At 39.2% G+C, this 23283-nt stretch overlaps 1 protein-coding gene across 20 annotated transcripts in view; it reads right to left on the reverse strand.

Moving 5' to 3' along the window:
- The window catches only part of POLQ (DNA polymerase theta), a 113125-nt gene that overhangs the window by 20716 nt on the left and 69126 nt on the right, over positions 1-23283 (reverse strand). For 11 of the 20 annotated variants that reach the window (XM_001165150.7, XM_009446252.4, XM_063806145.1 and 8 more), the window contains 5 exons: positions 21235-21372; positions 19875-20049; positions 16219-16345; positions 15432-15553; positions 7934-8118 (listed from right to left, as the gene is read on the reverse strand). In XM_001165150.7, coding sequence (XP_001165150.3) covers positions 7934-8118; positions 15432-15553; positions 16219-16345; positions 19875-20049; positions 21235-21372 — 747 coding nt within the window. The remainder of the gene's footprint in view (positions 1-7933; positions 8119-15431; positions 15554-16218; positions 16346-19874; positions 20050-21234; positions 21373-23283) is intronic. The other 9 variants (XR_010155309.1, XR_010155308.1, XR_010155304.1 and 6 more) reach the window with 6 other exon arrangements.

The following is a 23283-nucleotide window of genomic DNA, read 5'->3' on the forward strand; positions in this document are numbered from 1 at the left end:
CGCAGTATTAGGGTGGGAGTGACCCGATTTTCCAGGTGCCATCTGTCACAGCTTCCCTTGGCTAGGAAAGGGAATTCCCTGACCCCTTGTGCTTCCCAGGTGAGGTGATGCCTCGCCCTGCTTTGGCTCACGCTCGGTGGGCTGCACCCACTGTCCTGCACCCACTGTCCAACAAGCCCCAGTGAGATGAACCTGGTACCTCAGTTGGAAATGCAGAAATCACCTGTCTTCTGCATAGCTTACGCTGGGAGCTGTAGACTGGAGCTGTTCCTATTCGGCCATCTTGGAACCGCCCCCACCGCCACGTTTTTTAATGCCTTTTTCCTTTCCTTTTTTTCTTTTTCACCTTTTTTTTGTTGTTACTCCTGTTTTTTTTTTTTTAACTCATGTTGCTTAGTGCTGTCTGAGATCTCAGCAAGGCTCAGGGATTAGGTGGTTCAGTGCATGGTGACACAAACAAAAACTGGTATAGCATAAACACTATTAAATCATGCAGGAGTCTATTAAATAGAAGCAGTTGTCTCCGGCGGATAAGTGTGTTGGATAGGAAGTCGGGTGCCCAACGCCCGCCATTGCCCAGGCTTGCTTAGGTAAACAAAGCAGCCGGGAAGCTCAAACTGAGTGGAGCCCACCACAGCTCAAGGAGGCCTGCCTGTCTCTGTAGGCTCCACCTCTGGGGGCAGGGCACAGAAAAACAAAAAGACAGCAGTAACCTCTGCAGACTTAAATGTCCCTGTCTGACAGCTTTGAAGAGAGCAGTGGTTCTCCCAGCACGCAGCTGGAGATCTGAGAACAGGCAGACTGCCTCCTCAAGTGGGTCCCTGACCCTTGACCCCCGAGCAGCCTAACTGGGAGGCACCCCCCAGTAGGGGCAGACTGACACCTCACATGGCTGGGTACTCCTCTGAGAGAAAACTTCCAGAGGAACGATCAGACAGCAGCATTCGCAGTTTACAAAAATCCGCTCTTCTGCAGTCACCGCTGTTGATATCCAGGCAACCAGGGTCTGGAGTGGACATCTAGCAAACTCCAACAGACCTGCAGCTGAGGGTCCTGTCTGTTAGAAGGAAAACTAACAAACAGAAAGGACATCCACACCAAAAGCCCATCCGTACATCACCATCATCAAAGACCAAAAGTAGATAAAACCACAAAGATGGGGAAAAAACAGAGCAGAAAAACTGGAAACTCTAAAAAGCAGAGCGCCTCTCCTCCTCCAAAGGAACGCAGTTCCTCACCAGCAACGGAACAAAGCTGGATGGAGAATCACTTTGACGAGTTCAGAGAAGAAGGCTTCAGAAGATCAAACTACTCAGAGCTACAGGAGGAAATTCAAGCAAAAGGCAAACAAGTTAAAAACTTAGAATAAAATTTAGACGAATGTATAACTAGAATAACCAATACAGAGAAGAGCTTAAAGGAGCTGATGGAGCTGAAAGCCAAGGCTTGAGAACTACGTGAAGAATGCAGAAGCCTCAGGAGCCGATGCGATCAACTGGAAGAAAGGGTATCAGTGATGGAAGATGAAATGAAGCGAGAAGGGAAGTTTAGAGAAAAAAGAGTAAAAAGAAACGAACAAAGCCTCCAAGAAATATGAGATTATGTGAAAAGACCAAATCTACGTCTCACTGGTGTATCTGAAAGTGACAGGGAGAATGGAACCAAGTTGGAAAACACTCTGCAGGATATAATCCAGGAGAACTTCCCCAATCTAGCAAGGCAGGCCAACATTCACATTCAGGAAATCCAGAGAACGCCACAAAGAAACTCCTCGAGAAGAGCAACTCCAAGACACATAATTGTCAGATTCACCAAAGTTGAAATGAAAGAAAAAATGTTAACGGCAGCCAGAGACAAAGGTCGGGTTACCCACAAAGGGAAGCCCATCAGACTAACAGCAGATCTCTCGGCAGAAACTCTACAAGCCAGAAGAGAGTGGGGGCCAATATTCAACATTCTTAAAGAAATGAATTTTCAACCCAGAATTTCATATCCAGCCAAACTAAGCTTCATTAAGTGAAGGAGAAATACAATCCTTAACAGACAAGCAAATGCTGAGAGATTTTGTCACCACCTGGCCAGCCCTAAAAGAGCTCCTGAAGGAAGCACTAAATATGGAAAGGAACAACCGGTATCAGCCGCTGCAAAATCATGCCAAATTGTAAAGACCATTGAGGCTAGGAAGAAACTGCATCAACTAATGAGCAAAATAACCAGTTAACATCATAATGACAGGATCGAATTCACACATAACAATATTAACTTTAAATGTAAATGGACTAAATGCTCCAATTAAAAGACACAGACTGGCAAATTGGATAAAGAGTCAAGATCCGTCAGTGTGCTGTATTCAGGAGACCCATCTCACGTGCAGAGACACACATAGGCTCAAAATAAAAGGATGGAGGAAGATCTACCAAGCAAATGGAAAACAAAAAAAAGCAGGGGTTGCAATCCTAGTCTCTGATAAAACAGACTTTAAACCAACAAAGATCAAAAGAGACAAAGAAGGCCATTACATAATGGTAAAGGGATCAATTCAACAAGAAGAGCTAACTATCCTAAACATATATGCACCCAATACAGGGGCACCCAGATTCATAAAGCAAGTCCTGAGTGACCTACAAAGAGACTTAGACTCCCACACAATAATAATGGGAGACTTTAACACCCCACTGTCAACATTAGACAGATCGAGACAGAAAGTTAACAAGGATACCCAGGAATTGAACTCAGCTCTGCACCAAGTAGACCTAATAGACATCTACAGAACTCTCCACCCCAAATCAATAGAATATACATTTTTTTCAGCAGCACACCACACCTATGCCAAAATTGAACACATAGTTGGAAGTAAAGCACTCCTCAGCAAATGTAAAAGAACAGAAATTATAACAAACTGTCTCTCAGACCACAGTGTAATCAAACTAGAACTCAGGATTAAGAAATTCACTCAAAACCACTGAACTACATGGAAACTGAACAACCTGCTCCTGAATGACTACTGGGTACATAACAAAATGAAGGCAGAAATAAAGATGTTCTTTGAAACCAACGAGAACAAAGACACAACATACCAGAATCTCTGGGACACATTCAAAGCAGTGTGTAGAGGGAAATTTATAGCACTAAATGCCCACAAGAGAAAGCAGGAAACATCCAAAATTGACACCCTAACATCACAATTAAAAGAACTAGAAAAGCAAGAGCAAACACATTCAAAAGCTAGCAGAAGGCAAGAAATAACTAAAATCAGAGCAGAACTAAAGGAAATAGAGACACAAAAAACCCTTCAAAAAATTAATGAATCCAGGAGCTGGTTTTTTGAAAGGATCAACAAAATTGATAGAACGCTAGCAAGACTAGTAAAGAAGAAAAGAGAGAAGAATCAAATAGACACCAAAAAAAAGGATAAAGGGGATATCACCACCGATCCCACAGAAATACAAACTACCATCAGAGAATACTACAAACACCTCTACGCAAATAAACTAGAAAATCTAGAAAAAATGGATAAATTCCACGACACATACACGCTCCCAAGACTAAACCAGGAAGAAGTTGAATCTCTGAATAGACCAATAACAGGCTCTGAAATTGTGGCAATAATCAATAGCTTACCAACCAAAAAGAGTCCAGGACCAGATGGATTCACAGCCAAATTCTACCAGAGTTACAAGGAGGAACTGGTACCATTCCTTCTGAAGCTATTCCAATCAATAGAAAAAGAGGAAATCCTCCCTAACTCATTTTATGAGGCCAGCATCATCCTGATACCAAAGCCTGGCAGAGACACAACCAAAAAAGAGAATTTTAGTCCAAAGTCCTTGATGAACATTGATGCAAAAATCCTCAATAAAATACTGGCAAACCGAATCCAGCAGCACATCAAAAAGCTTATCCACCATGATCAAGTGGGCTTCATCCCTGGGATGCAAGGCTGGTTCAATATACGCAAATCAATAAATGTAATCCAGCATATAAACAGAAACAAAGACAAAAACCACATGATTATCTCAATAGATGCAGTAAAGGCCTTTGACAAAATTCAACAACACTTCATGCTAAAAACTCTCAATAAATTAGGTACTGATGGGACATATCTCAAAATAATAAGAGCTATCTATGACAAACCCACAGCCAATATCATACTGAACGGGCAAAAACTGGAAGCATTCCCTGTGAAAACTGGCACAAGACAGGGATGCCCTCTCTCACCACTCCTATTCAACATAGTGTTGGAAGTTCTGGCCAGGGCAATTAGGCAGGAGAAGGAAATAAAGGGTATTCAATTAGGAAAAGAGGAAGTCAAATTGTCCCTGTTTGCAGATGACATGATTGTATATCCAGAAAACCCCACTGTCTCAGCCCAAAATCTCCTTAAGCTGATAAGCAACTTCAGCAAAGTCTCAGGATACAAAATTAATGTACAAAAATCACAAGCATTCTTATACACCAATAACAGATAAACAGAGAGCCAAATCATGAGTGAACTCCCATTCACAATTGCTTCAAAGAGAATAAAATACCTAGGAATCCAACTTACAAGGGATGTGAAGGACCTCTTCAAGGAGAACTACAAACCACTGCTCAAGGAAATAAAAGAGGATACAAACAAATGGAAGAACATTCCATGCTCATAGGTAGGAAGAATCAATATCGTGAAAATGGCCATACTGCCCAAGGTAATTTATAGATTCAATGCCATCCCCATCAAACTACCAATGACTTTCTTCACAGAATTGGAAAAAACTACTTCAAAGTTCATATGGAACCAAAAAAGAGCCTGCATCGCCAAGTCAATCCTAAGCCAAAAGAACAAAGCTGGAGGCATCAAGCTACCTGACTTCAAACTATACTACAAGGCTACAGTAACCAAAACAGCATGGTACTGGTACCAAAACAGAAATATAGATCAATGGAACAGAACAGAGCCCTCAGAAATAACGCCGCATATCTACAACTATCTGATCTTTGACAAACCTGAGAAAAACAAGCAATGGGGAAAGGATTCCCTATTTAATAAATGGTGCTGGAAAAACTGGCTAGCCATATGTAGAAAGCTGAAACTGGATCCCTTCCTTACACCTTATACAAAAATTAATTCAAGATGGATTAAAGACTTACATGTTAAACCTAAAACCATAAAAACCCTAGAAGAAAACCTAGGCAATACCATTCAGGACATAGGCATGGGCAAGGACTTCATGACTAAAACACCAAAAGCAATGGCAAGAAAAGCCAAAATTGACAAATGGGATCTAATTAAACTAAAGAGCTTCTGCACAGCAAAAGAAGCTACCATCAGAGTGAACAGGCAACCTACAAAATGGGAGAAAATTGTCACAACCTACTCATCTGACAAAGGGCTAATATCCAGAATCTACAATGAACTCAAACAAACTTACAAGAAAAAAACAAATAACCCCATCAAAAAGTTGGCGAAGGACATAAACAGACACTTCTCAAAAGAAGACATTTATGCAGCCAAAAAACACATGAAAAAATGCTCATCATCACTGGCCATCAGAGAAATGCAAATCAAAACCACAATGAGATACCATCTCATACCAGTTAGAATGGCAATCATTAAAACGTCAGGAAACAACAGGTGCTGGAGAGATGTGGAGAAATAGGAACACTTTTACACTGTTGGTGGGACTGTAAACTAGTTCAACCATTGTGGAAGTCAGTGTGGCGATTCCTCAGGGATCTAGAACTAGAAATACCATTTGACCCAGCCATCCCATTACTGGGTATATACCCAAAGGACTATAAATCATGCTGATATAAAGACACATGCACACGTATGTTTATTGCGGCACTATTCACAATAGCAAAGACTTGGAATCAACCCAAATGTCCAAGAATGATAGACTAGATTAAGAAAATGTGGCACATATACACCATGGAATACTACGCAGCCATAAAAAATGATGAGTTCATGTCCTTTGTAGGGACATGGATGAAATTGGAAATCATCATTCTCAGTAAACTATCGCAAGGACAAAAAACCAAACACCGCATGTTTTCACTCATAGGTGGGAATTGAACAATGAGAACACATGGACACAGGAAGGGGAACATCACACTCTGGGGACTGTTGTGTGGTGGGGGAATGGGGGAGGGATAGCATTAGGAGATATACCTAATGCTAAATGACGAGTTAATGGGTGCAGCACACCAGCATGGCACATGTATACATATGTAACTAACCTGCACATTGTGCACATGTACCCTAAAACTTAAAGTATAATAATAATAAAATAAAAATAAATAAATAAATAAATAAATAAATAAATAAAAGGAAGTCGGGTGCCCAAGTTCTGGCATTCTGAATTTATTCTTGGTCTACCACTTATAGCTGCATGACCTTAAGCAAATTACTTTCTGTGCTTCAGTTTCCTCCTCTATAAAATGGTGATAGTAATAATAATAGCTATCTCATGGGTTATGAGAATTAAATATGGGAATATTACCTATTTTACCTAGGGTTTGATTCTTGCTGAATGCAGAACCTCTCCAGGGATTAAACAGACAGAGAGGACAGAGCTGGCTTTTTAAATAGTGGAAGAAACAAGTGTTGGTGCTAAACAGGTGGTTAGAGAAAGTGTTCCATGCTTGATGAGCCAGTCAAGAAGTACAGCTGTGAGGCTGGGTGCAGTGGATCATGCCTACGATCCCAGCACTTCGGGAGGCCAAGTTGGAAGTATCACTTGAGGCCAGGAGTTGAAGACCACCCTGGGCGACAAATTGAGACCTCACCTCTCCACACACACACACAAAAACTACAACTGTGAGGAACTAGAAATGTAAATGCGAAACAAAAAAAGCAGGATCTCAGAGTACGGTGGTGTGCATTTACCTCAGCTAGCAATCCTACTGTCTTGCAAATGGCATCAGATTTCCCACGGGTCATGTGGTAAGAAAGTATCAGTGTTAACCCAGGCCAAGGAATGGTATAAATGTGGCCTCTGACTTACTCTTTGCCTAATAGTTATCCAGAGTAGAAACTAACATGGATCCATTTCAAAGTTACAAAGGCAGCATGAAGTTTCATAGGTAGATTACTAACCAATAACTTCAACGGCTAAAAAGCTATCAGGTACTAACTATAATCTACAGGTCAGCAATATTTTTTCAACAAACATTTAGAGACCACCTTCTATACAAAGCACTATGGCTTGATGCTATAAAAGATATAAAAATGAAAATATGAAACTTTACGTCAGAACACTTACAGACTAGAAAGATTTTTTTGTTTTGTTTTGTTTTTGTTTTTAGAGATGGAGTCTTGCTCTGTCACCCAGGCTGGAGTGCAGTGGCGCTATCTCGGCTCACTGCAAGCTCCGCCTCCTGGGTTCATGCCATTCTCCTGCCTCAGCCTGCCAAGTAGCTGGGACTACAGGCACCCACCACCACGGCCAGCTAAGTTTTTGTATTTTTAGTAGAGATGGGGTTTCACTGTGTTAGCCAGGATAGTCCTGATCTCCTGACCTCATGATCCGCCCGCCTCAGCCTCCCAAAGTGCTGGGATTACAGGCGTGAGCCACCGCGCCCGGCCTGGAAAGATGTTTTTTAAGTATACATATGTGCACACATGCGGGTGTGTACGAACACACGCACTCTGACCACCACTACCACCATGACATCTAGTGAGTACCAGGCACTGTGACTAGCCATATAATGGCTTTAAATGCACATGGTTTTCCTGACACGAAGTAGCCTCAGATCTCAGTCTTTTTGGTTCTTCCTACTGCCTCCACAAAAGAAAATATAATGAATACCATGAGATAAGCTCAGATGAACTGTGCTTTGAAAGATCCAAAGTTGGAGAAACTGTTTCTCAGCTGCAAATAATTGAGACCATTTTTAATTTTTTTTGAGTCACTAAATTCTTCTCCTTTATATTAACCATGTTCACTAAAATCACCTGTTTTGCCTGCTGCCTCAGATCATCCCCAACAGACTCTGGCTCAATCATCTTCCACTCTGCTGCAATGCTCCTGAAAACATCAGCTCCAGTGTTTAACACTTGAATGAGACGACGATCATGGGATAAATGAGCCAAGATCCTCAGTTCAAGCTGAGAGTAGTCAGCAGCCAGTATTGAACCACCTGAAGTAGAAGTGATTTCAGAAAAGCTAGTACAAAGTTTCTATATCACACAATCCAAGTTCTATATCATATAATTGAGCAGGATGACAAAAATTTTGTTCTAACTTAGAACTTTGAAATTACATGTCAAAAGTTAAAACCTTCCTCTTAATATGATGGAATTCAGCTCTGTATCTTAGGTCATTTTTTTCCATGTAGCTTTCAAGTATGTATAATATGGGTAAAGCCACCCTGACATCTGCCCACCGTGGAGTGCATTCCTCAGTGTTCCTACAGCACCTGGCACATAATCCAAAATGGTGCTTTCATGCCTCTCTTATTTTGCTCTGAGTACTTAAGAATAGGAAGCTTAATTTTCCTTTTCATTCTACAGAAAAGCTTGCACAGTTGCTGATAGATAATAGGCCCTTAACAAATGCTTGTTGAATGAATGAATTAATGAAAAAACTGGTGTCCAATGTGTGCAAATGTTAAGTGGGCTGGAGAGAAATGTGTGCCCTGATTTGACAATAACAAAGTCATTCAGTGAAAAAAATCAAGTGGTCAACAGGTGAGCAAGTTATTAAAACGATTAAAATAATTTACCTATAGATTAGAAATGGGTGGATTAGATATGCATGACAAAACAAAAACAAAGTTAAAAAAATAAAAGCAGGGTCAAAGAAAAATTAGAAAAATATTTGCAACTGATCTCACAAGACTCATTGCCCTTTCATAAGAAGAGTTGTTACTTGTGGAGGAAAAGACAAACTATAAATAAGAAGTTCAGACATAATAAAAACAAAAGAACCTTAAACATATTAAAGAATGCTCAGCTTCATAAGAGAAATAAAAAATCTATGGCAAGAAACAATTTTTCTTCACCTGTATTGCAAAAATTACAAAAGTTGGACAACACTCTGTGACAAGGCTGAGGAGAAAAACACTCGTACATTGTTACTGAGAAGTAAAATGGAATCTCCTCCCCATTCGTTGGCAATTTAACAGTGTCTATCGAAATTAAACAGGTTTTTACTCTATGACTCAGCAAACAAGCCCACAGACTGCTGCACAGACTACCTGAACATAGTTTAAACTGGTTTTTGTTTAAATGTCCTTATTGATAAGCACAAATCTCTAGTATAGAAACATTACAGCCAGGCACAGTGTCTCATGCCTGTAATCCTAGCACTTTGGGAGGCCAAGGCAGGCAGATGACAAGGTCAGGAGATCGAGACCATCCTGGCCAACATGGTGCAACTCTGTCTCTACTAAAAATACAAAAATTAGCTGGGAGTGGTGGAGCATGCCTGTAATCCCAGCTAGTCGGGAGGCTGACGCTGGAGAATTGCTTGAACCAGGGAGTTGGAGGTTGCAGTGAGCTGAGATCCCACCGCTGTACTCCAGCCTGGTGACAGAGTGAGACTCCGTCTCAAAAAAAAAAAAAAAAAAGAAAAAGAAAAAAAAAGAAAAAGAAACATTACATGAAAAAAGCAAGGTACACAATAATGTATACAGAATGCTAATTTTGTGTAAAAATAGGGAAAGAAAAGATTATATACCCATATTTGCTTATATCTGCATAAAGAAATACTGTCAAAATACATAAAAGGCCTCATACATGTAGTAATCTGTAAGAATTGGGAAGGATAGTGTAGATGACAGGGAAGGAAGCAAAGCTTCCCAATACACATCTTTTATATCATGTTGATTTCTGAACTATGTTAATGAATAACCTATTCAAAAACAGAGATAAATACTAATTTAAAATACAGGTTGAGCATCCCTAATCCAAAATTCCAAAATCCAATATGCTCCAAAATCCAAAACTTTTGAGCACCAACGAGATGCTCAAACGTCACGCTCACTGGGGCATTTCAGATAATGGATTTTTGGATTAGAAATGTTCAATTGGTAAATATTCTAAATAGTGTAAATATTCTAAAATCAAAATCTAAAACACTTCTAGTCCCAAGCATTTCACACAAGGGATACTCAAACTGTAAATGGCCACAACTTTGGTGGACTTCCTACCACAGACAACCATAAAATTGGACAAATTATATGGGGAAAAAAAAATGGTTCTCAGATGTTAGACAACAAGCCATGCAGAACTATAATCACTGAGAATGGAAGAAAATGAGGTGAGCCACACAAAGGTCTCAGGGATCTGAATGGAGGCATTTTCCAGAATCTGTAGCAGGGAAAGGGAGCTGAAGCACAGCACTGTATCTGTCTCTGAACTAAGGAAACACAGTCTAGAGTTTGGGGCTTTGAGGCAGCTGGAATTTGGAGAGAAAAGAGTTGTGCATAAAAGGAGCACCAGAAATACACACAGGAATTCCCTTGGATTTTTGACCAAATATTAAGTTGTGCAGGGGGAAAGTGCAGGGCGCCAAAGAACAGACACTGAAGAAATAAATATTACTAAAGGAAGAACAAATACTGCATAGCTTTCAGCTGAACAACTACTTCAACAACATATTCTTGAATGCTGAGAAATGATCAAGCTGTAACAAACAAGACTGAGAAGAGATCTTGCTAAACAACTTTAGCACCAAGTAGACTCCAGAAAGGCCACACCTTATGAACAGGAATAACCTAGCCCTAGAGTGCAGGCTACTCTAAACATTTGTTAGCAAAGCTTTAAAAGCCTCAAAATGACCAAGCTGATGTGAAAGTAAATTGTCTGACAAAAGAAAACCTTATATTCTATTAGTGAAGACTACAAAATCCAAAGATTCAACAAGGTGGCAACCATAACGTCCGCATACTAGCAGCAATGCTTCAATATTTGTTTAATTTAGTGTTCATTGTGGCTTTGTAGAATGCAACTACCATGAATAACAAGAATCAATCACATTTTACAAAAAGCAAAAGATCTCCAAATAACACACCTGATAAGGTTTGGCTATGTCTCCATCCAAATCTCACCTTGAATTGTAACAAAACTCACATGTCAAGAGGTCAGGTGAAGATAAATGAATCATGGGGGTGGTTTCCCCCATACTGTTCTCATGGTAGTGAGTCCGTCTCACGAGATCTGATGGTTTTATAAATGGGAGTTCCCCTGCATAAGCTCTTGCCAGCCACCATATAAGATGTCAAGATGTCCCTTTGCTTCTCCTTCATCTTCCACCATGATTGTGAGGCCTCCCCGGCAATGTGGAACTGTGAGTCCATCAAACCTCCTTCCTTTATAAATCACCCAGTCTCAGGTAGGTCTTTATTAGCAGCATGACAACGGACTAATACACCACCAAACAATTACCTATAGATTCTATAGGTAACCTAACAGTATGATACATCAATCAAATTGCAAGTGTTTCTTTTTTGGCTTTGGATAAATTGTCCCATAACAGAGAAACTGCTTAATTAATATTCTGAATAGGCTTTGTCTCAGTGGACTTCCAAATTTATAAAGAAAACACCATTCTTAGCTTACAAAATCAAACCAGTGGCATAGATATTTTGGAATCTTTTACATTTGTCAAAGAAGAATTTTAAGTAGATATGAAAAAATTAGTTTCCATCATATAGACAATGCTCTAGCTTTGTCATTAAAAACTTCTTTTTTTTAGATTTTTAAACAGGAGAATGATGTTTCCCTATTTCTTCATTCCACTATATATATAAAAAAGATTTATGTTTAGTTTTCTAAATCAGACCATCAAAAGTGTTACAATACAGTTAAAATTATTTTATGTATGTGTACAAATGCTAAGTCATCACCAACTTAAGAACTGTTGAAAATTTCCAACAATGAATTTAACAATCTTGTATACTCTGTCAAAGCTCATTGTTTGATTCATGAGAGTCCTACAAAGATTAACTGTACTCCAATTCAATATTTTCTTGAAACAAAAGAACATTTGCCAAGTATTCAGTAATCAAAGACAAAAAGAACAATGTGGTTTATGTTTTTTGACTGATATCACACAGCATATATTTGAGGCTCCAAGAAAGCGAAAAATGTACTTCTGACCTAGCTAGACAGGTAAGAGAATGTATTTGGAAATGAAAACTTTTCATAAAACAAATTAATAATGGGCTGGGTGCAGTGGCTCACACCTCTAATCCCAATAATTTGGGAAGCCAAGGCTGGAGGATCACTCCTGGAGGAGCCCAGGAGTTCCAGACCAGCCTGGGTAACATAGTGGGACCCCCATCTCTACCAAAAACAACAACAACAACAACAATAATAATAATAATTTTATGCATTTTTCAAGCATAAATCAATATGCAGTATAGTTTAATTACAATCAACATGTTATATAAACTGAAAATATTAAAAATTTTTAAAAATGCTCTGATGTTGATGAATTTAGAGTCGCTTTTTTATTTAAGTAATACTCCTTTGAATTTGACATACTGTAGGTACAGCATCCCTAATCTGAAAATTCAAAATCCAAACTGTTCTAAAATCTAAAACTTTCTGAGCACTGACATAATGCCACAAGTGGAAAGTTCCACAACTGACCTCTTGTAACAGGTCAAAGTTATAACTTTGTTTCATGAATAAAATTTAAAATATTGTATAAATTACCTTTAGGCTATGTCTATAAGATGTATATGAAACATAAATTTCACATTATGACTTGGATCCCATCCCCAAGATATCACATTATGTATACACAAATATTCCAAAACCTGAAATACTTTTGGTCCCAAGGATTTGAGATAAAGGATACTTAACTTGTAATACTGAGTAACATAAGAATTAGTAAATTTACTTAACTTGTATAGACATTGTTTTGTAATGGATGTTTCTGCTTCAAAGTCAAATTAATACTTCTAAAAAAAGATGAACCAGCTTTGTCAATCAGATGCAATTTTTTAAAAAATGAGTTTCTGGTACTCCAGTTACTGGAAATGTTTTTTTTCTTTTTTCTTTTTTTTTTTTTTTTTTTTTTTTTTTGAGATAGGGTCTTGCTTTTTCGCCTAGGCTGGAGTGCAGTGGCATGATCATGGCTCACTGCAGCCCCAAACTCCAGGGCTCAAGCGACATGATATTCCCACCACAGTGTCCTGAGTAGCTGGGACTACAGGTGCGCACCACCATGCCTAGCTAATTTTTTGACTTTCTGTAAAGATGGGGTCTCCCTTTGTTGCCCAGGCTGGTCGTGAAGTCCTGGACTCAAGCGATCTTCCTGCTTCGGCCTCCCAAAGTGCTGGGATTACAGGTGTGAGCCACCATGCCTTGTGAGAAATACTTTCGAGTATGTTTGAAACAACTTGGGCATGTGATCTACTTTTTCAAAATATAAGTTTTATAAAATCAAGCATACCTTGCTTTATTGGACTTGACTTTATTATGCCTCACAGATATTGCAGTTTTTTTTTTTAAAGAAATTAAAGGTTTTTGGCAACTCTGAGTGGAGCAAGTGTTTCAGCACCATTTTTCCAACAGCATGTGCTCACTCTGGCACATTTTATTAATAGTGATGCTCACATTATTTCAAACCCTCTCATTATTATCTGTTATGGTGATCTTTGATATTACTATTATTACAATCCATGAACCACACTCATGTAAGAGTGAACTTCATTGATCAATTTTGTGTGTGTTCTAACTACTCCACTGACTGGCTGTTCCCCCACCTTTCTCCCCTCTCTCTCAGAACTCCCTATTCCCTGAGATACAATATTAAAATTAGGCCAATTAATCACCCTACAATGGCAATGGCCTCTAAGTGTTCAAGTGAAAGGGAAAGTCGCATCTCTCTCATGTTAAACCAAAAAGCTAGAAATGATTAAGCTTATGAGGAAGGCATGTCAAAAGCTGAGATAGGTTGAAAGCTAGGCCTCTTGTGCCATACAGTTAGCCACGTTGTGAATGCAAAGGAAAAGTTCTTGAAGGAAATTAAAAGTGTTACTACGCTGAACACACAAATGATAAGAAGGCAAAACAGGCTTATTGCTAATATGGAGAAAATTTAAGTGGTCTGGATAAAAAAAATGAAACCAGCCACAACATTCTCTTAAGCCAAAGTCTAATCCAGAGCAAGGAGACTCTGATGTACTATTCAGTATGTCAATTGCATTTTCCTACTCCAGAATTTCTATGAAGGCTGAGAGGGGTGAGGAAGCTGCAAGGAAAAAAAAAAAAAAAAAAACTGATTCATGAGTTTTAAGAAAACTCTGTTGCACTCCAGCCTGGGCGAGAGTGAGACTCCGTCTCAAAAAAAAAGAAAGAAAGAAAGAAAGAAATTACCATACACCTTAGCCAGGCGCAGTGGCTCACGCCTGTAATCCCAGCACTTTGGGAGGCCGAGGCAGGCGGATCACCTGAAGTTAGGAGTTCGAGACCAGCCTGACCAACGTGGAGAAACCCCGTCTCTACTAAAAATACAAAATTAGCCAGGCATGGTGGCCCATGCTTGTAATCCCAGCTACTCGGGAAGCTGAGGCAGGAGAATCACTTGAACCTGGGAGGCAGAGGTTGCGCTGAGCTGAGATCACGCCATTGCACTCCAGCCTGGGCAACAAGAGGGAAACTCCGTCTCGAAAAAAAAAAAAAAAATTACCATACACCATATAGACTTTCTGGGGACTCCCTTGGATAACTTTGATAGAATTGTGTATGCTGATAGTTTAGACATAAGTAAAACTAAAAATTGCCAAGCAGGACATGTCATCATAGGTCTGAATTCACCATTGGCATATAAGTTTCTGATGGAATTTAAATAAATTCAGATGGTTAATTGTACTCACTAGGACTTGCTAGCTGGTGAAAGATTAAAGAACAAATATGTATACTAACAGTTGGAATGATCTGCAAGTTACATTATAACTTCCAAATGTCTTGACAACAAAAGGTTTATGACTAGAGTATTGAGGAGGGGTCAGGCAGAATGAGAATAGCCTTAGGGGCCACCCCATGCAATAGGAAGCAGCAGTGCAGAAAAAGAGAGAAAAAACATAAAAGCAAACAAGTTAGAAGGAGAGAAAAACTGCCCTTAGAGGTCAAGGGAGAAGAGAAATTGAAGAAGGAGTTGATTAACAGTGACAAATGCTGTAAACAAGTTAAACAGGATGAAGACTGACAAAACCAACTGGCCTTTGCAAAGAGGTTTACAATGACGTTAGAAAACATGGTTTCAGCAGACTGCTGCTGCTGAGCACACACCATAAAAGTTTCCCACAGAGCAGATCATGGAGATGATGACTGCTATAAACCTGGCATGACAAAGGAGAAAGGCAGGCTCCACCGTAGACAGAAAGATGGAGGGACCAATGCATGCTCTAAGTCTCACTCATATTTCAGGCTTTATCCATGCTTTGAAAAACATTCTCACAGCAATGAGAAGCTTCAAAGCTATCAGCCACCTTACCTGGGAAAGGCACAAAGGCATGTCGCATGCTAATTGAAAATGGCATTCCTCTGTCTGCAGCTCTCTCCTCCATCTGTGCCTGGCATCTAGGATTCACGCTGAAACCCTTCTTATATTTTCCTCTGTGGTGCAAACAACATCATCAGTTAGACATGAAGCAGTCTCAAATATATGAAAAAGGTCTGATTTTCAGTAACATCAGTATTTCCGTCTAAGAAACTTAATAAAAACCTTACTGAGGGCTGGGTGTGGTAGCTCACACCTGTAATACCAGCACTTTGGGAAGCCGAGGCGAGTAGATTGCTTGAGCCCAGGAGTTCGGGTCTAGTTAGGGCAACAAAGTGAGACCCTTGTCTCTACAAAAACCAGCTAGGCATGGTGGCACACGCCTGTGGTCCCAGCTACTCAGGAGGCTGAGGTGGGAGGATTGCTCGAGCCCAGGAGGTGGAGGTTGCAGTAAGCTGAGATCGCACCACTGCACTCCAGCCTGGGCAAGAGAGCAAGACTCCGTCTCAAAAAAACAAACAAACAAAGAAAACCAAATCTTTATCTGAGACTCACTTTAAAGCTTAACAAAGATACTAGAACTTTTTTTTAGCAAACATTGAATTAAACATGAATTAGCTTCTTTATAGATGGGACTCAGGATTCAAAACGGTCTAGGACAGAAATGGGTATGTCTGAAACATAAAATTAAACTAATTTCATTTATTTGTCTAATAAGCTATTTTGAGCCATTCATACTTACAAAAGTTTATTAATACAGATACAGAGAAACAGCACCTACCTGCCCATGGGAAGTAGGCCTTTGCCTACAGCTTGAGAAGGTGGGCTTTCTCCTACTAGTGTTGGCATTTTGATTTCAAAATCTCTTGGCACATTCTGAATATTTGGTTCTATAAAGGTTATTCGTCCTAAAATCAAGCAGAATAAAGACATAAAATTAGAAAAAAAAAATCTAGTATTTGTCTTAACAGTATTCACATTTCTGGATTATCTTAAAAATGCAGACTATCAATGCTGAACTGAAATACATTTATATTTAAATATTTTTCATCATGTTCATGTGTCTAACAATGATAAAATAAGTACAAGATCATCCCAAATAAATGAATGTATGAATTGGCTACAATACTATATTTTACACAGAAAACCATCCCACAATGAGAAGTAATTTGATAAACTGAACTATTCTTATGCTAAAATGAGTATCAGATTTCAGCACTATAACATGTTAGTGGTCATATTAATGAGTAAAGGCTAATCAAATGGATCTTAGGAGAAACAACCACTGAAGCTTCTAAAAACAACACTTTCAGACATCATCTGGCTGTTTTTCTTCATCATTGTCATTCATCAAGAGAATCTACAACAGTACTTACTAGAAGTACTGAATCAGGTGAGACTTGAATCAGGTGGTTAATAGTAAATTTTCCAGTGAACAGAAAGCTGTTTTTTAAAAAAATGCTTATAAGCCTGGCCAACATAGTGAAACCCCGTCTCCACTAAAAACACAAAAAATTAGCTGGGCATGATGGCGGGTGCCTGCAATCCTCAGCTACTTAGGAGGCTGTGGCAGGAGAATTGCTTGAACCTGGGAGGCGGAGGTTGCACTGAGCCGAGATCATGCCACTGTACTCCAGCCTGGGCAACAGAGTGAGACTGTCTCAAAAAAAAAAAAAAAAAAAAAAAAAAAAAATGCTTATAAAGCCTTTATTTCCAAATATATTTTACATCTTTTGTTTACTTATTGGTTGAATTTCTCTAAAACGTGAAAACATGTTAAGTATCACTCCAAAAAAGTTTGAGTAATTTTGTTACTGTGATTTTTATAACACTATCAGCAACACTAAAACTCTATTTTATGACACACTCTTCATTGTAACAGGCTGTCTACTAGCTATGTATAACTCCATTATCTTCTGATAAATCAGACCTTTTAAGTGACTTGGACGTTGTTTTTTTGAATGATCCCCTAATATTATGTCTTTGTCATTTAGCTTTTAGCACAAAATAAGTGCTCAGTTAATGATAACCTTTAACATAATTGTTGACATTAAATGGCCTGTTCAGTGTTACAAAGCTAACAAACAGCAGAGGAAGGCATCCAAGGCTCTTTTTACATCAACACATTGTCTTCTTTTCTATAACACTTAATATTCAGCACACTACTCTGGTCTATTAGTTGAATTAATGAAGCAACACTGGCAGACCAAAAAAATGGTAAAAATAAATTACAAAGAATGAATATATAGCTTAATGGATATGAAGTATATTCATGAAATGGCTTTGCTATGCTTAAGTTTGTATTTCTAAATATTATAAGCATTATAAAATATTAAAATACATTTCTAAAATCACTAATAAGTAAAATCAGTAATAAAATCAAAAGAAATGTTGCACATTTATTTGTTCTTTACGAACAAATAACAAAGCAGAAGGCTTATTACTGATTTTATCTTCTGTTTTGTAAAGAACAAATAAATGTGCAACACCATTGAAAATTCTAGGTTGCTGGGCGTGGTGGCTAATGCCTGTAATCCCAGCACTTTGGGAGGCTGAGGTGGGTGGATCACGAGGTCAAGAGATTGAGACCATCCTGGCCAATATAGTGAAACACTGTCTCTACTAAAAATACAAAAATTAGCTGAGGCAGGAGAATCACTTGAACCTAGGAGGCGGAGGTTGCAGTTAGCCGAGATCACGCCACTGCACTCCAGTTTGGCGACAGAGTGAGACTCCGTCTCAAAAATAAATAAATAAATAAATAAAAGAAAATTCTAGGTTGATGTTGTCTTTTCATCACGGAGGATTTTATTTTACGTAAGTTTATATCATTAGCATATGTTTCAAAGTGAAATTTAAATACCAACAGGACAAGATATCACTAGGATGGGACAAGTTTAGAACGTTTAGAACAAGGGATAAAGCAAGCAGAGAAAAGCAGCACCTCATGGAGCCTCCGTGCTGGGTAACAGCAGCAACTGATAGTGAGCACTTTCTAGGAGCCATGCACTATTCTAAATACTCTACATCTATGAACCTATTTAATCCTCAGAATTACCAGGTGAGGTGAGACTGTTATTACCTTATTTGTTTATTGGTTTATTTATTGACTGAGACAGGGTCTCACTCTGTTGCCCAGGCTGAAGTGCAGTGGCTCAATCACAGCTCACTGTAGCCTTGATCTCCGAGGCTCAAGCAATCCTTCTACCTCAGCCTTCCAAGTGGCTGGGACTACAGGCACAAGATACCACACATGGCTAATTTTTTGACTTTCTATAGAGACATGGTTTCACTATCTTGCCCAGGCTAGTCTCAAACTCCTGGGCTCAAGTGACCCTCCCATCTTGGCCTCCCAAAGTGCTGGGATTACAGGCGGCAGCCACTGTGCCCAGCCTATTACCTTGTTTTATACATGAAAAAAAATGTAGGCATTGAGAGGTTAAGTATCTTGTCTAAAGATTCACAGAACCAGGATTCAAACCCTGATTTCTGATGTCAAAGCCCACATTCTATACCACCAATCTAAACTGCCTGCCTCCTCTATGAATGAGTTAAAGCTACCTTTTCTTCCACTACACATCACATTTAGCAAATATTTAGAGTTTTGTACTGCCTAGAGAAAGAATACATTTTTCTTCATAAGATTACACTCTTACTTATCTCAGGAGGACCATGAGATAACCAAAGGACTCTACAGCTTTCTTTTCTGCTTGGGTAAAATAAGACACTTACTTATACGGATGCCCCAGAGGCCTACTCAGATTCAACTTGGAGAAATCTTAAGAGGCTCAAAAAAGGGCTGGGACTGAAATTAGATAAGACCACTGACTCAAATATTTAATTCCTGTGTATACTCACATTGAAAGTACTGTCTCAGACATCCCAGTTACTCTATACAAGTTCTTAAAAGCAGGAACCAGGCTGAGCGCAGTGGCTCACGCCTGTAATCCCAGCACTTTGGGAGGCCGAGGCAGGTGGATCACCTGAGGTCAGGAGTTCGAGACCAGCCTGATCAATGTGACGAAACCCCATCTCTACTAAAAATACAAAAATTAGCCAGAAGTGGTGGTATGCGCCTGTAATCCCAGCTACTCGGGAGGTTGAGGCAGGAGAATCACTTGAACCTGGGAGGCAGAGGTTGCAGGGAGGCGGAGGTTGCAGGGAGCTGAGATCATGCCACCGCACTCCAGCCTGGCCAACAAGAGTGAAACTCTGTCTCAAAATAAATAAATAAAAATAAAAGCAGGAACCAATACTCATCTCTGTACCCAGGTAGTATCTATCTATGCTTTGGATAAAGCATGTATTTTATAGTTGTAAAACTTCACTGAACCCCTTGATCAACACTTGAATTCTTGGCCATCATAAAAAATATTACATATGAAAATGTTTTTCCTTCAAAATTGGATATTGTTTATACTTAAGATTTCTCATCACCTGTAGCAGTGTGCGACTGTGATACAGGATAGATTCTTTCCATTCCAAGAAAAGGATTAAGACGCTTTTCCCGCTGAAGGGGAAAGACCACTTTGGTAATAGCATTAGTGATTCTTCTCCATTCTAATATCAAGCCTGGTAAAGGATGTAATGCCTTTAATTTATTTAAAACGTCCTGCCAAAAAAATATAAGGTAAGATTGAATTCTTGTCCAAATTCCACAGCAAGCTAAAATCTCTTTTCTGTAAATAATATAGTCTCAAAATTAAATTTGAGAGTAATATCGACAACTCAAAACTATTACTTGGAGTTTTTTAAACCACCGTATTGATAAAACTATAACTACAGTTTACAAAATGGAAATGTGGTAATACTGAGCAGTATCAATTTAAAACTACCTTTTTCAAAAAAATAAATGAATTGTCAGTTTAACAAAGTAACTGCCTCCCCACACCCCACCAAAAGTTTATTTTACACCATCTGTTTTCTTTATGCATTTTCCTCCTTCGCTCCTCACATGACTGGAAGTATCCCAGTTGTTTTTGTGCTTGCCCGGATACTTAGACGGTTTCCATATCAAGGTAATGAGGAGACATTTATTTTTAAAACTTTGAATTTTTCATACTATAGACTTTCAGTGAACTATTAAGGAACAGAAACTTGTGAGTAAAAGGGCCAGTGAGATTAAATTAAAAATTGTGCTATAGCCTGGAGCTAAGGAAACTTCCTAGGAGCAGACAAATCATAGATAACGGTATAAGGACCACAATTCTACACAAGGGCAACTTGGACAGCTCTGTGGCTATATTTTCTACCCTATTTTTCCCCTGAAACATCTGTAAAAATGTAAAATTAAGCCCCTTCTCTCTTCCCTCCCACTAATGCGTACAGTTTCCATGGATTATGATTAACAATTGTACTTTGAAATTAGCAGATTAAATTCTTAAATCAGGGCCTGGTGCAGTGGCTCATGCCTGTAATCCCAGCACGTTGGGAGGCTGAGGCGGGAGGATCCCTTGAGGTCAGGAGTTCAAGACCAGCCTGGCCAACATGGTGAAACCCCATCTCCACTAAAAATACAAAAATTAGCCAGGCATGGTGGTACACCTTTATAAACCTTTACACCATTTTAATGATAGGAAGGAAGGACACAACTGCTAACTTATGATTCGGATTTTCCATGCTGGAATATCTCCACAGAATTTGTGGGCTACCAAACCACAAACCAATGTGTTAATTTATATCTGGGTAAATTCAAATGGTAGGCTAAGATGTTGATTTCATCAGCATTCTTTCTAGACACCAAAATGTTAAAAGTAGTTTAGGTTCTGCCCTGCTCTGTGACTGCCCCAAAGAGCACCTTACTAGTGCTGAACTGTCTTCCCAGCCTTAGCTTGCGTCCATTGTCAATCCCTCTTCTGGTAGAACCCAGAGTTTTCTTGCTGCCTTGGTTTTTCATCTCTCTATTTGGGGGCAACTTCAATTCCAAAAATAAAACCTGCAAGAAATTAATGTCTCTTTAGTCAAGAATGAAACTTGCAAGGATTATCATTCAGAAAATATTTTAAGTTATTTCAGAAAACAATCTCTACAGTTCAACATGGATTGAAATAATGTTTCTGTGGATAATTTGGAATTACCATATTTAATAAATGATGGCAATCAAAATTTATATGTCAGGTAGTCTATCCATACTCTAATTAGACACTATCAGATTAATTAATACTAACACAAGGCCTTTTTTTTTTTTTTTTTTTTTGAGACAGGATCTCACTGTCACCCAGGCCAGAGTGTAGTGGTGTGATCACAGCTCACTCTAGCCTTGACTTCCTGGGCTCAAGTGATCCTCCCACCTCAGCCTCCCGAGTAGCTAGGGCCACAGGCAAGCACCACCATGCCCACCTAATTTTTGTATCTTTGGTAGAGACAGGATTTCGCCATGTTGGCCAGGGTGGTCTCAAACTCCTAAGCTCAAGCAGCCCACCTGCTTCAGCCTCCCAAAGTGGTGGGATTATAGGCAGGAGCCACCACACACAGCCAGCTTTTAAGCAGTCAGGAACACAGGCACGTATATACACTGTGCTGAGCAACTGGCAAACAAGTTATTGACATTGAGACTTATTGCTCTAAGAATTGTGAGCTCTCCTAAATGAGGCTGCTCAATCAGTTAAGCCCCATAGATCAACATGGAAGCTTACATGGCTATTGTCTCATTACAAAAATCAGAAAACACTAAAGTAGGAAGGGGTTTGAAAAGTCATCTAGTCCCACCACCACAATGCTGGGCCCTGATAGTCCCTAGGCACAAAAAGTTAGGAGAAGGTGGCCAATACAATGTGGCAATAATGAATGCTAGAGAGGGCCGGTAGCACCCACTGAAGACACCAGAACCGTGCTGTGTGGGAGGTGGAAGACCCCATGTAACACTCACAAGCTCAGATGAGAGGGGATGAAACTAGGGCAATTCAGAACATTATCTACTATACCTAATCATTCACTTATATACTTTGAGTGGGTTTTAATGAACCTTGGATTATTTTCCCAGTAATAATTCTAAATATTGAAACTATTTGTGTAAGTACAAGAATTTTTCCCACAAGTTGAGCCAGGGGTGGAAGGGAAGATAATCCCTGTGCTTCTCTAGAATAGTAATGATGACAGAAACAATGATCTGGTTCCAGTTTGAACTGGGGTTTTAGGAATGAAAGGTACTGAGGCTTACTACAGATGTCAGTAACTATTTAGCCCAAGAACTATGTTACACAGATATGAACATATGCATGTATAGGGATTAGGGTTGCCACATATACCAAATAAAATTACAAAATGCCCAGTTAAATTTGAGTTGCATGGGGCATACTTATACTAAATTGTTATCCATTGTTTACCTGATTTTATTGACAAATTATAGTTGTATACATTCATGGGGTACAAGATGATGTTTTGATGTAAGTATACAATGTGGTGTGATTAAATTAAGCTGATTAACATATTGATCACCACACTTAGACTTATCATTTTTTATGGTAAGACATTTGAAATTTACTCTTAGTTACTTTGAAATATATAATACGTTACTATTGACTGTAGTCACCCTTGTGTACAATAAATATTAGAATCGATTCCTCCTGTTTATCTGAAACTTTGTACCCTTTGATAAACAACTCCCCATTCCCCTATCTAAAACTTTATACCCTTTGACTAGCAACTCCCCATTTCCCCGCTCCCTACTCCCCCAGCCTCTGGTAACAGCTGTTCCACTTTCCACTTCGAGGAGTTCAACTTCATTGGATTCCACATATAGTGAGATCATCTGAAACATATGGTACTTATCTTTCTGTAACTGGCTTATTTCACTTAGCATAACGTCTTTCAGGTTCCTCCATGTTTTCAAAAATGACAGGATGAA

The sequence above is a fragment of the Pan troglodytes genome, chromosome 2 (genome assembly GCF_028858775.2).
Source record: "Pan troglodytes isolate AG18354 chromosome 2, NHGRI_mPanTro3-v2.0_pri, whole genome shotgun sequence".
Classification (NCBI taxonomy): domain Eukaryota; kingdom Metazoa; phylum Chordata; class Mammalia; order Primates; family Hominidae; genus Pan; species Pan troglodytes.